The sequence below is a fragment of the Babylonia areolata genome, chromosome 2, assembly GCF_041734735.1.
Source record: "Babylonia areolata isolate BAREFJ2019XMU chromosome 2, ASM4173473v1, whole genome shotgun sequence".
Classification (NCBI taxonomy): domain Eukaryota; kingdom Metazoa; phylum Mollusca; class Gastropoda; order Neogastropoda; family Buccinidae; genus Babylonia; species Babylonia areolata.
The window spans coordinates 45,491,566-45,506,051 of NC_134877.1; the positions used below are offsets into that span (position 1 = coordinate 45,491,566).

General features: G+C 36.0%; 1 protein-coding gene across 1 annotated transcript; it reads left to right on the plus strand.

Annotated features, from left to right (window-relative positions):
- Positions 1-323: 323 nt before the first annotated feature.
- LOC143301859 (uncharacterized) lies at positions 324-13,798 on the plus strand. Its single transcript, XM_076616278.1, has 5 exons — positions 324-376; positions 1,206-1,234; positions 3,795-3,872; positions 4,482-4,614; positions 5,646-13,798. Exons 1-5 carry the CDS (start codon positions 326-328, stop codon positions 5,796-5,798), a joined length of 444 nt encoding a protein of 147 aa, XP_076472393.1. The 5' UTR covers positions 324-325; the 3' UTR covers positions 5,799-13,798.
- The last annotated feature ends 688 nt before the right edge of the window (positions 13,799-14,486 follow it).

Here is a 14,486-nt window from a genome sequence, read left to right on the forward strand (position 1 = left end):
TAGTTATGAACAGTGAAGGTTTTGCAATCCCATTCAGCAAACTAAAACAGAATAATTTATAACTCATTTTATTGTAAAAAGAACAATAGAATGTAACCCGCTGGAAGAAGTTGTCAGTGCATCAAAAGTTCCTTGCCAGCTGTTGATTTCTACCACAAGCAAAAAAATATGTTACTTTTTGCTTATAAAAGATTTTTGGTTTTGGTTTTAATGAAGGCACGATCTCCCGAGTTCGTTGCGACGCTTTGATCCAGATCCTGCTTTTCCATTTTCCGATCTTTCGAAACACTGACGTCACTTCTAGTTTAAGGTCAGAGGTCACAAAATGGCTGTCAAAACATCGACAGTGGGTGCAATGACATTGTATTTTAGCGTTGTGAGTGTAAATTTTGTCTTCGATTGCATGGAAAATGGATGAATTTCTTTGTTTCTCACGCATCCATGTTATATAAAAAAAACAACAACAATAACGTGCATTGCTGATAATCCATTGTGTCCTCAACCAAATTCTATGTGATCAGCAAAGAACGTTTTCGATCGTGGGCGATCATGATGGATCAAGCTCCAGATGATCATTTTGATTAATCAAATTGTCAATTAAAGCTTTGCTGATTAAGCGGTTGCGTCATCAGTTGATTTCCATGTCATCAGTTTAATTTCTCTCCTTACTTTTCAATAGTGTATAATGTGGGTTGTATACCTGTGCATTGTCCTGATACAACTCGAGCTGATTTGAAACTAAGACAATGGGGCCTAATGTTATCAGGGTGTTTTTACAGTTTTCCACATGCTCGTTCATTTTTTTAAATTATTTAAAAAAAAATTTTATATAACATTTTTTATACTGTGCTTAATTTCAACAGTTCCTTGTAACAATGTCATCAGTTGTCCAAATTTTGGACGAAAAAAAAGAAACAGTTTTTCACAGAGACAGACTGAGGCCAGTGAGGGAGATAAATTATGTACACACTTTAATTATAAAGTTTATATTTGTAATTTTGTCCATTGATATATATGTGCAGCAATCTTTTTAACTGCTATTAATAGTGCTACAAAACTACTTCTAATGTAATAATAATAGCAGGAAGATAAAAATGACATTAAGTGTATTTAAAAAAATAATAAAATAAAATAAAGTACCGAACTCAAAAGCTCTATGGTGTGCATGTCCATGTTATGACAAAATTTTCGATTTTCTCGTGCAGGTCGCTGGTTACTATTGTGACAGTGATAAGTGAGTATCTTTATTTATGTGTACAATGTCTGTTCTTTCTGTTTCATATTTTCATTATTTTGTGCCAGGCAGATTCATTATTCTTGCTCTTGCATATTATCATGAAAATATTTTTGGGAAATGTTCTGTTATGCAATGTTAGATATGTTAGATAGGGTTTTTTTTGTTTTTGTTTTGTTTTGCTTTTTTACATCATTATGAAAATATTTTGGGTAAATGCTCTGTTTGTCACTTTGTGGTATAATCTTGTGTAATTTTGTTAGGGACATAATAACATTTCCCAGTTTCTGACTGTCTCACTCTCTCCACTTTGAAAATATCTCTTTTGTCACACTTTCCATTTTGTTAACCTCTTCAGTGCTGCCTGCTGGGCATCATCTGACTTGTGCTTCCTATTCACCAAGCGGCTTTGATTGCATTTGTTATAATTAACAAAAACTATAGCATGCAAACTACAGCAAGAAAGTCTACATAAGCCATACTTTTCTGAAAGGAAAATCAGATCAGATAGTTATAGTCTCTTATACATTCATTCAACACAATAATTGTATATATATACACACATTATTATTATGTGGATATATTGTATAGCACGCTTTGATTGCATTTGTTATAATTAACAAAAACTATAGCATGCAAACTACAGCAAGAAAGTCTACATAAGCCATACTTTTCTGAAAGGAAAATCAGATCAGATAGTTATACATTCATTCAACACAATAATTGTATATATATACACACATTATTATTATGTGGATATATTGTATAGCACCTATCCTGGGTCAGAGACCAAGCTCTAAGTGCTTCAGAAACTTTGGGTCATTTGCACAACAGGTTGTCTCCTGGAGAGTGCTGACTGATGGCTGCCATTGGGCATTCATCATTCATTGCCTGTGTCATTCAATCAGATTTAATATTTTCAGGCACACACACATATGCACACTCAGACAGGCATGTAACATTTTACATGTAAGATCGTTTTGTTTATTTACCCAGCCATGTAGGTAGCCATACTCTGTTTTTGGGGTGTGCATGCTGGGTATGTTCTTGTTTCCATATGTGTATGACTGTTTTGTTTATTTACCCAGCCATATAGGTAGCCATACTTCGTTTTTGGGGGTGTGCTTGCTGGGTATTTTCTTGTTTCCATAACCCACCAAATGCTGACATGGATTACAGGATGTTTAATGTGCATATTTTATCTTCTGCGTGTACACATGAAGGGGGTTCAGGAACTAGCATATGTTGACCTGGGAGATCGGAAAAATTTCCTCCCTTTACCCACCAGGTGCCGTTACCGAGATTCGAACCTGGGACCCTGAGATTGAAAGTCCAACACTTCACTCCCTTCATCACTCTGTTCTCTCTCCCAGCCCTGAATGAGTGGATGATTTGTATTTGAGGATGACCAAGACGGCCACAGAGCTATACTCAACCTCCTGCTCCGATTTCTCTCCTTTGCTGGCTATATCTTGCCCTTCAACTACCCACACCCTCCCTCCTCTCTGCAATACAGTTCAGTTCAGTTACTCAAGGAGGCGTCAATGAGTTCTGACAAATCCATATAAGCTACACCACATCTGCGAAGCAGATACCTGACCAGCAGCTTAACCCAATGCTCCTAGTCAGGCCTTGATGGAAAATAAAATGAAATGAGCCACACCTAGCTACTCAATTCATCCTTGTCAATGACTTGTAAAACTTTTGCAACATCTTGGATGGCAAAACCTCAATGTTTTTGTTGTGACACATGCTGTTTCAAGCTACTGGGGTTGGGTTGTGATTTGTCGGATGCCGTTTTGAAAGCATCATGAGGGGGGTATTGACAATAACATCCAGAAATCATCATACAGAGTGTGACTGACTGTTGCTTCTGATAGATGATTAAAGTAGACATATATCAGGTTTTCTGACAGGTGGCTATTTGGACACATCAACTTTAAAATAGAACTGTGAAAAATCCTGAAATGACACTGATGTATATATGTACGTCATGGGACAAATAGGGAAGCATTTTTGCGGATGCATATGTCATGGGGCACCGGAGAGGTTTAAGAGCATGATTAACTCTCTCCATACGAACGGCGAAAGAGACAACGTTAACGGCGTTTCACCCCAATTACCATCATCAAAATATTGCAAGAGGAAGGCTCTTATACTTAAGAGGTGAATGTTGACAAAGAATACCACAATTCTTATGACGGAAGCTAAAGGTTGAGTCATTCAGACACCCACTGGACATCCGAGGGGTCTGTGTAGAGGAGAAGAGAGGACTGGCCGTACTGAGTGAGTTAAAGATACATATGATGAGAACAAATATATATGCTGCAGTCTGCATTGTATACATGTAGAGTGCATTGCACATAGATTGCATACATAAAAACAAAAGAAAGAAAGGGAATATGGTTGTGAACATGCAGCTTAGTATATATCATGTTTGTAACGTCTGTTCTATAACTTTGGTAAGGGTAGCTAGCGCAGTGCATCTTGACAGCATCTGTGTTCAGTGTTATGGTAAATTAATGTTAGAAATTCATTTTGAGTTTGTGTTTTCTTTCAGATGTTCTGATGATGAGTATTGCTGTGGTTATAATCTCTGCTGTAAATCATACAAAGTATGGGATATGTGGTATTTCTGGTAAGTAAAAACACAATATATACATATATGAATGTGTTTTATGTACATGTTTGTGGAGGTGTGAGCCTATGTGTGCGTGTTTATGAAAAGTCATAGAAATTAATATCAACATGTTTTGGCTGTGGCTGTTACTATTGGGTTTTTTTGTTGTTGTTTGTGTGTGTGTGTGTGTGTGTGTGTGTGTGTGTGTGTGTGTGTGCATGTTTGTGTGTGTGTGTGAATTTGTATTTTATTAGGCACTTAGCTTCTGTGGACACCAGGCATGGCATCATTATACTAATTGATAAGGCCTTTCAGAATATACGATCGAAATATTTATGGACATAATAATGACTTTATATAAGTTATAACAGAATTGGCATCTTTACTGCAGCAAACATTTCGGGTAAAAAATGAACTAGCAGTTGTACAAAATTGTAAATTTCTATCTTCACAGGAGGTTGCACTTTGGACTTCAGTGACTGAAGTAGAAAGGGAAATAAAAAAAGAAAAAAAAAAGAAACAGAAGTAAGAATGTTTGCAGGTTGCTTACTCAGGATGTTGAGTAGATCCAAATGTAAGGTTTGTAACCTGAGTGTGTTTTTCAGTATGGTTTCTGCTTTGTTGTAGGTGCGGATTGCTGTTCTTTTTGTTCCTGTTGTCAATGTGCACATGCATTTGGAGATTAAGAAGCCGCAGCAGTCTGATCATTGGCAGATATACATACACACGTCTTCAGCGGGATTCCACTTTCATTCATAGTGTGGGTATATGTGTTGAACCGATGGCCAGTTCAGTCACAGAGTGTGTGAGTGTATATTATGTATGTGAGATGGGCTTGCACATGCAAGAGGATATATATATATGTGTGTGTGTGTGTGTGTGTTTGTGCTTGTGCATGGTTTCAGATTCCCAAGAGGTTGTAGGTGTGTTGAGATATTCTGGAAATTTAGTTTTGTAACATATGTCATTAAGTATCTGATATTATTGCTGGACCAGCAAATTTACAATAAATGACATTTTTTGGTTTGCAAAATTAATTAGTTTTATTAACTTGTAGTTTATAGACAGTATGACATATCTGTTTTAAATAATAAAAAATGGCAAAATCTGTTATTTTGATGTGTTCATATTATTTAAATGGTAAAACAAGATGTTTTGTCAGTGGCATTGGACACTGAAGCATGTTATCTCGGTAGCTTGGCCGAGCAGTCTAAGGCGCTGGTTTTAGGCACCAGTCTCTTCGGAGACATGGGTTCGAATCCCACCACTGCCATTTTTTTCTCAAGGCCTGACTAAGCACGTTAGGCTACGCCGCTGGTCAGGCATCTGCTTGTCAGATGTGGTGTAGCGTATATGGATTTGTCTGAACGCAGTGATGCCTCCTTGAGCTACTGAAACTGAAACTGAAACTGAAGCATGTACTGTGAGTCCATGAGAATTGAGTCACTTACACTTACTTTTAAGAACTGATGATAGATTATATAAGTGGCTGATAATTTTAATACCGAATACACCATTTTTGTGAATATTCACTCTAAACAATTTTTATGTGTGTGTGTGTGGGGTGGGGGTGGGGGTGGGGGATGAATGAGGATTGATAGTTCAGCATGTGTGTGTGGGAGCGCAGGGTATGAATGGGGGATGATGGTTCTGTATGTGTGTATGTTGGGGGGAGGGGGGAGGTTATGGGGAGTATGGGGTCCCGGGATGTTTTCATTAGAGGGAGCAGAGTAGAAATATTTACATTTTTAATGTTGATGGTAATGAGGGCCTCTTAACTTTGTTTTTCAGTGCCCTGCTGCATCTTCTGCCATGATGTCTCACGGACCTCCATCATTCTCAGATCCTTCTGGACACCCTCCACCCTACGTCCAACCAGACAACTCCCACAGCAAGTCTCCCTCTCCTCCCCCTGCCTATGCACAAGTTGTTGCACAAAGATAAACTCATTACAGTCAAGCCAGGATAGTGTATGGGGCATGGGAAAAGAGGAAGACAGAGTTATTCGAGAGATTTATCAGGGTTCTGGGGTTCAGATGACCTATTATAACGGATGACAAGGAGTCTGAGAGGACATGTATATTTCACATTGTGATATCATTGTACATAAATATATGCAGTTGCTGTACATGCAAACTGTATATACCCGAGTTTGAATTGCTGATGCTTATATAGAGTACAAACAGTGTATAGTTTTGAAATAATGACCGTGATACTTTATCAAATGGAATTGTCTCTTATTTTGTCTGTCCTGCCACTTTCTCTCATGTTATGACAATTGCTTTTCTGAACTAAAAAAACACACACTTACCCATGCATCTTTGCAGGGACATAAACATGCAGACAGGCAGGCACACATGCAAATATGACTATTATGGGTAGGCATGCATATAGTCTGTTTCCCTCATACACATGCAAATCTCTTTCCTTCGCTGGCATGCACCATCTCTTTCATACTTCCTGAGTGTTCACATGTGTGCACCTTCGTCTCTCTATGTCCTTGAATCAAATAAAAGAACATAAGATATGGTATTTGCACCAGTGTATAATCACAATAGCACTCTTGAGATGGATTCCAGGCTTTTTAGGACATAGTAAGTGTCTGTCCATGTGTGCATGCATATGTGTGTAATTGTATGTATTGACGCATTATGAATATTCAAAATGATAGGAAAATATGTCAGATCCATTCTTTCACATCTTATGGATGATCATCAATTTTTGTGACCTGAGAAATAAACCGGGGAAAGAGTTCAGTGAAGAAGGGAAATGGGTCCAGTCTATTTCAACTCAGGATTCCAGTCAAACCAGATGTTACATATTTCAGTGACTTTAAACACTCTAGCTTTTTGTTGCTGATATTTTTTCTTCTTCTCATGTTGCCTTTTTGACCAGTCTCTTGAGACAGTAGTGCAGACCAATTTGAATATGTACCCCACCCCCTTTTTAGTTAACACATCTATGTCTTATGCAAAAGTTTTACTGTTGACAGCATGACTGGCATTCACAGATATGGTTGAGCTTGTTGAGTTTGTCGAATCAGCTGACTTGGGTGAATTGTACTGTCGACAGCAGTGCAGAAATCAAGCTGACTTGATTGGCATAATAATCCAGTGGTTGTAACAACATTTATATTACTGTGCAAGTTTAGTGAAAAAAACAACAACAAAAACAAACAGTTATCAATACAGAAATACTAACATTGTTGATTTGAAAGAAAAATAACGAGAGAAAAGAAGGACCCCCCCCCCCCCCCTTAAAAAAAAAAAAAAAAAAATCAAGAGCAATATGTATAACAAGTCAGTTCTCAACAGCCCTTTTGATTCAGTTTGAAAAATGCTGAATATAATGCTTGTAAGTGACTTTTGATGCCTGTCAGTGTTACAGTTCATGAGTTTGAGTTTTGACAGTCCACTTCAGATGCTTTCGATGTATGACAGACCTATGTTGTGATAAAAGAAAATGAAAAAGGAAAATGATAACTCTGGTCCTTTTTTCTTATCAAAAGGATAATAGCAATTAAAAACTGAGATAGCTATATACTTTCATACAATCTCCTCTCCCACCCACCCTCCCCGTACGTGCACATAACACAAGCACATGCACTCATACACAATATAAACACACTCTACACACACACACACACACACACACACACACACACACATAGACACACACACACAGAATGTATACACACTCTACACACACACACACATTCACATATACATACTGGATATTTGCTTCCATATTTTTACACTAACAGATGTAAGAAGGAAAGAAATTTGGGTGGGGGACAGAAAAGATTGAGTGTGTAAAATTCATGTGCATGTGCAAAATTTTTGACATACATATCTGCTTAACCGAATCTCTGTCTCACATTGTAATCATGTATGCATGTAAAGATGTCTGTCAGATATTATACATAAGATCTTTGCTTGATCCTATTTGATTTCAATCTGTTGATTTCTATCTACTTTTTTTTCATGTTTGTTTGCTTTTCATTGCTGTGTGAAAAATGTTTGGTTTTCTTTTATTTGTAGTAAATGTATATTATCATCTGAACCAATAGCACACACAGGAGTGAGAAAGGGCATGGCATAAAGTGTTTTTTCCTTGTGGTGTTTCCTCAATTTTTTTGGTGACATTTGATGCACATTAGGGCCTCTGGGAAGATGACTTGTAAATATGCATTATTTCACATGTTTGCACTGCATTTAGACCACCTAGCTGAGGATGACTTGTAAATAGGCATTATTTAACATGTTTGCACTGCATTTAGGTCACGTAGCTGAGTAAGCAATAACAGACCTACCTACCTCTGTTGTGTGTCTGTAGCAGTACAGACTGGCTAGAGACATTGTCAGTACATATGTGTACAGTCCAATGTTATATCATTCTCAGTAAAATCAAATCATCTAATGGGTTTTCAGGCTGAGTGGTTAGATGATTGGACTACAGTCCCACAGGTTTGAGAGATCCATGGTTCAAATCTTGGCAGTATGTGATAGACTATGGGTTGAGATTTTTTTCTCTTCAGTCACCCAGATCAATATATCTCCAGACCTAATGCAGAAGATCAAATGCAGTCTATGACCAGAGAAGGCTCAGATATGTTAAAGTGATGTTTCAAAAAGAAAGTGTCTTTTTTAAACCTAACACTTGACTAGAAGGGTTGATTACATGCTGCATTCAATTGCTCATTTGTTTACTCTGCAAGGTGCAGAAAAGTAATCATTTAGATTGGCCCCAGAATTTAGTGAACTACAATAGGAAATTTCCACTTAGTTGTATCGAAATGCCAGTGTCAAGCAACGCTTGGAAGTGATTGAGCAGTTTCCAGCTCTCAAATCAGAATATAATCTAAATACACAACACTGCTTTAGTCAGTCATGAACTTGTCAAATTGTGGATACCTTCAAATTCAAACATTGGGAAATGAACTCCATGAAGACAATCTGACTTTGTTGGTTGGTAAGACTTTTGTTTTTAAGAAGTGGTGATCGGAGTATGTCAAACATTTAAATGATACTCATACAGCTACAAAACCCGAAGGCACAAAAAAAAGAAAAAGAAAAAGAAAAAAAAGTCACATAGTTTGCATGAGTAACTGTGAAATATAAAGTTTGGACTTTCATACAGTTGTCTTCAGTGTACTGCTGTGAGACATAGCAGCTGTCTTCTGTTGTTTTTTTTCTGTTTATTTTCATTGTTTCTTTCTTACTTTTTTTTTTTTTTTGGTTTGATCTGTTCTTCTAATCTCCTTCATTTTGTTCTTCACTTCTTTTCAGTATATGGTTCTAAACTTCTTGTGTGAAGTTTAAAAAAAATATATATTTTTTTAAAAGCAAGAGAAAGAAGGTGTCATAAAGCAAGTAACTCACACACATAAGCCCATGCATGCACATGCACACACACGCACATGACTTGGAACGCATATACATTTTTATTACAATAATAAATGAACAGAGTAACAAAATGAATCAATGAAAACAATAGAACACATATCAGCTTGATTCCTTGTTTAACCTGAACAAACTGGGGCTTGCTGGTTTAAAAAAAAAAAAAAAAAAAAAAAATATATATATATATATACCAGGTGGCAGGACTAAAGTTAAAACACCAGGAGACCAACAAGGTCGTCATAACTGGCAGCTGATCATTCTAACATTGATTTAGTCTTAAAGTTTGAGCCTTAGATGACTAGAACTAAGTTTAGTGGATTTTTTTTTTCTGATGTGATTGAGTTTTTGTGTGTACAAATAATGTCAAACAAATTTGGTTGCTGAACTTGGAAAGGCAATAGGCTAAGTGTCTTCTACCTGTTCTTATTTTTCTGTTTTTGTACGCTGTTTTTGAGATTTGAGTTTGATATGATACTGCCTAATGCTAACTTCATTATTTTGTTTGGTTTTCATCAATTATATTTGATTAAATGTGTTCCATTATCTGAGTACACAATGTCTCTGGCTTAGAATTTTATAATGATCATTATTTTGTGACAGTTTATGGTCTTTTGTGTGTGTGCAATCCGACATGCTGTGTAATGAAAGCTTTGAAATATCTATAATACATTTTTGACTCACTTGTGTAAACAAAGTGAGTCTATGTTTTAACCCGGTGTTCAGTTGTGTGTGTGTGTGTGTGTGTGTGTGTGTGTGTGTCCGTGGTAAACTTTAATATTGCCATTTTCTCTGCAAATACTTTGTCAGTTGACACCAAATTTGGCATAAAAATAGGAAAAATTCAGTTCTTTCTAGTCATCTTGTTTAAAACAATATTGCACCTCTGGGATGGGCACAAAAAAATTAAAAAAGAAGCCAAATTATATGCCAACTGCATTTACTGTTATATTTATATTTTTTTATTCTCTAAACTTGGCACGTTGACCTGATATTCTGACACAACAACAAGAGCAGTCATTATTATCATTTTTTGCTCAAACAGGCACTTCTTTTGCTAAGCATGGAAGTTATATTTATTTTACAAACGTTTTGGTGCAGATAGTAAAAAAGGGAAATTACTCTGTAATTAATGCTAGGGGACTTAATTTGCTTTAAACTGATATTTCTCATCTTAAACATTATATTTTGAAATTATACTCAGTACGTAAAAAGCTTGTGTGCTTTACTCTCAGTGTACAGGGCTTTCAGTATGTTCATTCGCCCAAGTGGTCTTTTTCAGAAAATACTAAAATCAATACGATGAGTGTACTTTATAGATCTATTGGCTGAGCCCTGAAGGTCATGGGCAAATATCAGATGGGTACACATATTTATACACATTCAAAGCGTGTGCTCATATTCTTTGTGAACGCGAACGACGCCATTTTGTTTCAAGTTGTTGACCTGCCCGTTCAATCCTATATACAATCAACAATACACGATAACATGTGATGGAAAGTTGGAGAACGAGACCGTTTAAATATTTATTCAGAGAAAGATTTGTGAATGCCTCATCACTTAACTGGATTATGCCCCAAACTGCCATAAAAATATCCACAGAATCAGTCGGATTTCACAGTTAAAAATAATAACCCATGTGAGTTAATACCCTTGAACTGATGAAATGTAAAAATTTTCAGTCTTTTCTCAAAATGAAGTCACTTTTCACTTCATAAGACGTTTAGAAGTACTTGTACTTGGCTCTACGTGTTATTAGTTTAACAAAATGCTCAATTTTCATAACAACTTTAAAACTATAAAACTAGAACGAACATAAAAGAGAAATTGAATCGACCGTGTCAACCGGGTGTAACTAACTGAAATTTGTACATCTATCTAGATCCAGAGAAAATGGCTAAATGTTGCAATGTGATTGCGGCAATAGCCACGTCTCCTTTACCGCAGACTTAAAAAGAATTTTTAATTGCCCTTAAAGATTTTTTTAATGCCCAAGATACATCAGAATAATATGATTTAAACAGCATTCTCACTGCGAATACCGCAATCGATTTATCGCCCTTTAAAAAAGCATGTTTAAATATTATATTTTTGAACGTCAGTTAAGGAGCCACGATAGTGTAATGGGTAAGACAGTTTCTTCTCAGCTGAACATGCGGAGTTCGAATCTGCCGTTAGGACTTTTTTTTTTTTACTTTTTCTTTTAACCCAAAGCTTTATAATAACAAATACAGAACACATTTTAACATTTAGATTTTTTTTTAAAAAGTGTATCACAAGTGAGTATTGAAGGCCTTGCCTCTCTTGTTATTTTATGTCACAATATAGCATAACAATTGAATGACCTGAAAATGCATTAATCACTAGAATAGATAGAAAATGTCGTAACTGACACTAGTGACATAAATATTCAGCCTCAGAATTTTTTTCATGACAAGCCCACTTGCTGTACCGAAGAAAAGCTTAAATTTTTGCGACATTTCTTGTTGATAATGAAAGGGTTGCATACCTGTATTTGTTTACTCGCTAATTGAATTGAATTGTATTATTTTGTCAACAGCTGGCATTGTGTCATTGAGAAGAGTTTAAAATAAAATGAAGATCATGTGTGTTTATATTTGAAGGACTTAAAAAACAACAATATTTCAAACATTTTGAAATTTAAACATTTTTTAAAAAGACAAGGCCTGGAGGTAACAAGCTGGAAACATACAACAACAAAAACACGAAAACAACAACAACCAAATCAAATGTAGTGGAAATCTAATTCCAAACATATTCCAGAACCAACAAAGAGAATATTTTAACAGTCATTGGTATTGATTTCAATCATTAAAAACATGTGTTCTGATATAATTACTGAATGAACAGATTTCTGATACACATTTGATATATAAAGATGTGCAAGGCCTGTTTTTGCATTTGAAAGAATACTGAATGTTTGGCTTTCATAAAAGTATATGGTACTTAGCACACTATCAAGTCTCGGGCTTTATATATCATCAAAACTGTTTTCCTCCATACAGGTACTTTGTATTTATATTTGTATTTCTTTTTATCAAAACAGATTTCTCTGTGTGAAATTTGGGCTGCTGTCACCAGGGAGAGCGCATCGCTACACTACAGCGCCACCAATTTTTTTGTATTTTTTCCTGTGTGCAGTTTTAATTGTTTTTCCTATTGAAGTGGATTTTTCTACAGAATTTTGCCAGGAGCGACCCTTTTGTTGCCGTGGGTTCTTATTATTCTGCAGTTTTTATTCCAATGAATTTTTAGGCAACTCCTTGCAAAGTCCACCACCACACATCTGGTGAAAAGTTCATGTTTGATTGATCCATTTTGCAACTTTGTTGTTCATGTCCACCTTGTAGCGGTTGATGGAACACTGAGTGATTTTAATGTCATCGACATGGTTATCTGCAATCAGCACATGTTTTTAATGGCACTTGTTCCTGAGGGTATGCTGCAAAAGAAAAAAATGAATGATGAAACCTAAAAGCTTGGACACTTTACTTGGATTCCAAATGCAGTCACCACTTCAGTTACTGACATTGCCATGCCTCATCCACCACTGTTTGGGGAGACATGTTGGGTATTCTGTTTTGAATTTGGAGCCCCCTTGTCTTCTGACCTCTTCTGTGTCTCTTAAAATAATCAGGTACAGGCTACAAAAAGCATTTATGGATTTGTTTTTGTTTTCCCCTTTTTTGTGTTATAAATCTTGGTTATGCTTTCGTCTTTTTTTCCCCAGTTTATTTCTGGGCTGTGTTTTCTTCCTTTTTTCACTCTTGACTGACAGCTTATGGAAACTGTTGTACTGTAACTTTCTCCTGCAGTGATGGCAACTTCATGATATTGTAACTGAAGCATGTCTGTTGGGTACTGGGGTGGTACATTTTCTGTCATTACTGTGACATCTGATGAAACTCCAGTCAGTGTAGCACAAGAAATGATTTTGTCCAACAGGGGAATCAGTGGATTCCAGTCATTGCCAATGAAAGTTGAATTTTCTGTATTTGTTTATCATATAAGTTATTTGTTTATGATAAATTTCTTCCCCCACCCTACACCCATTTGAACTACCCCTTTTTAAAGCATCTTTGCGATGTCATTTTTGCAGTAATGTGTTCAAGCACTTGTTTTCTTCCACTACAGTGTAGTTTGATAGCCGTATTCTCAGTGTAGATTATACCTCAAGCCAGGGCTAGCTATACAGAACTTTGACAAAGCACACATAAATGATCTCATCATGTTTGTTACAAATGGTGTTGAGTTCATCAGAGTTTGTGTCTTTTTTTCTTTTTTTTTTTATCTAACATAACCCAAGAAAACGACAAAGCAACATATCTTAGCCTGTGTAATTAGTCATGACAGATGTAGTGGATGTTGAGTCTTGCACATCACATCCTTGTGTTGGCAGATGCAATAAGATTAAACAGAGTGTGAAAGCCTACCAATATACAACAGAAACTGTTTTGCCTGCATTTGGTTCCATCTATGGAAAAGATTGAAAGACACAGAAGTCATGGAAATTAATTATTTTCCTCCAACTAGAACATATATATATATATATATATATATATATATATATATATATATATTTCTGTATCAATATCTATAATATATACATATATATATATATATATTTTTTTTTTTTTTTTTTTTTTTTTTTTTTTTGGTCGGTCTTTGCTTAGGTATATGTACAAACTTTACTTATTAACGAGCAAGGGAAAGAGAAATGAGTGTGATCTAGTGTTCTGTCACTGTGGCCTTAGAAATGGGCTGTCTCAATTTTAAGATATGCAGTTCAGAGTTTTTGTTTCCCCCTTTCAACATTTGAGCTGTTTTGATGTAAAAAGGTTCTGTATATAGGAACAAGATGGTGAAGCCATATATTTTTTTCTGCAGCTCTTGTGATACAAAGAAAAGCAGTCTGCCCTTTATGACTCGTTGAAGTTATACTTGAGGCCTTGTAACCTTGACCTTTTGTTAAAACTAGTTTGAAAGCTCTTGTTGTCCTAGTCAAGCTATTGCTTCTCTACAGCAAGGACTTTCTGTCAAGCCAAGCAGTTATTAGAAGAAAACAACCCATTTCTTGTTTTAAAAAAAAACCCAACTCATTGTGACATTGAAACTGAACTAAGGTCAAGATCTGAATAAGTGATGCTATTTTTAACTTTTCAAATTAGAACTATGTTCAAGGTGGAGATGCCAATATCTTGGAATGTAAAAA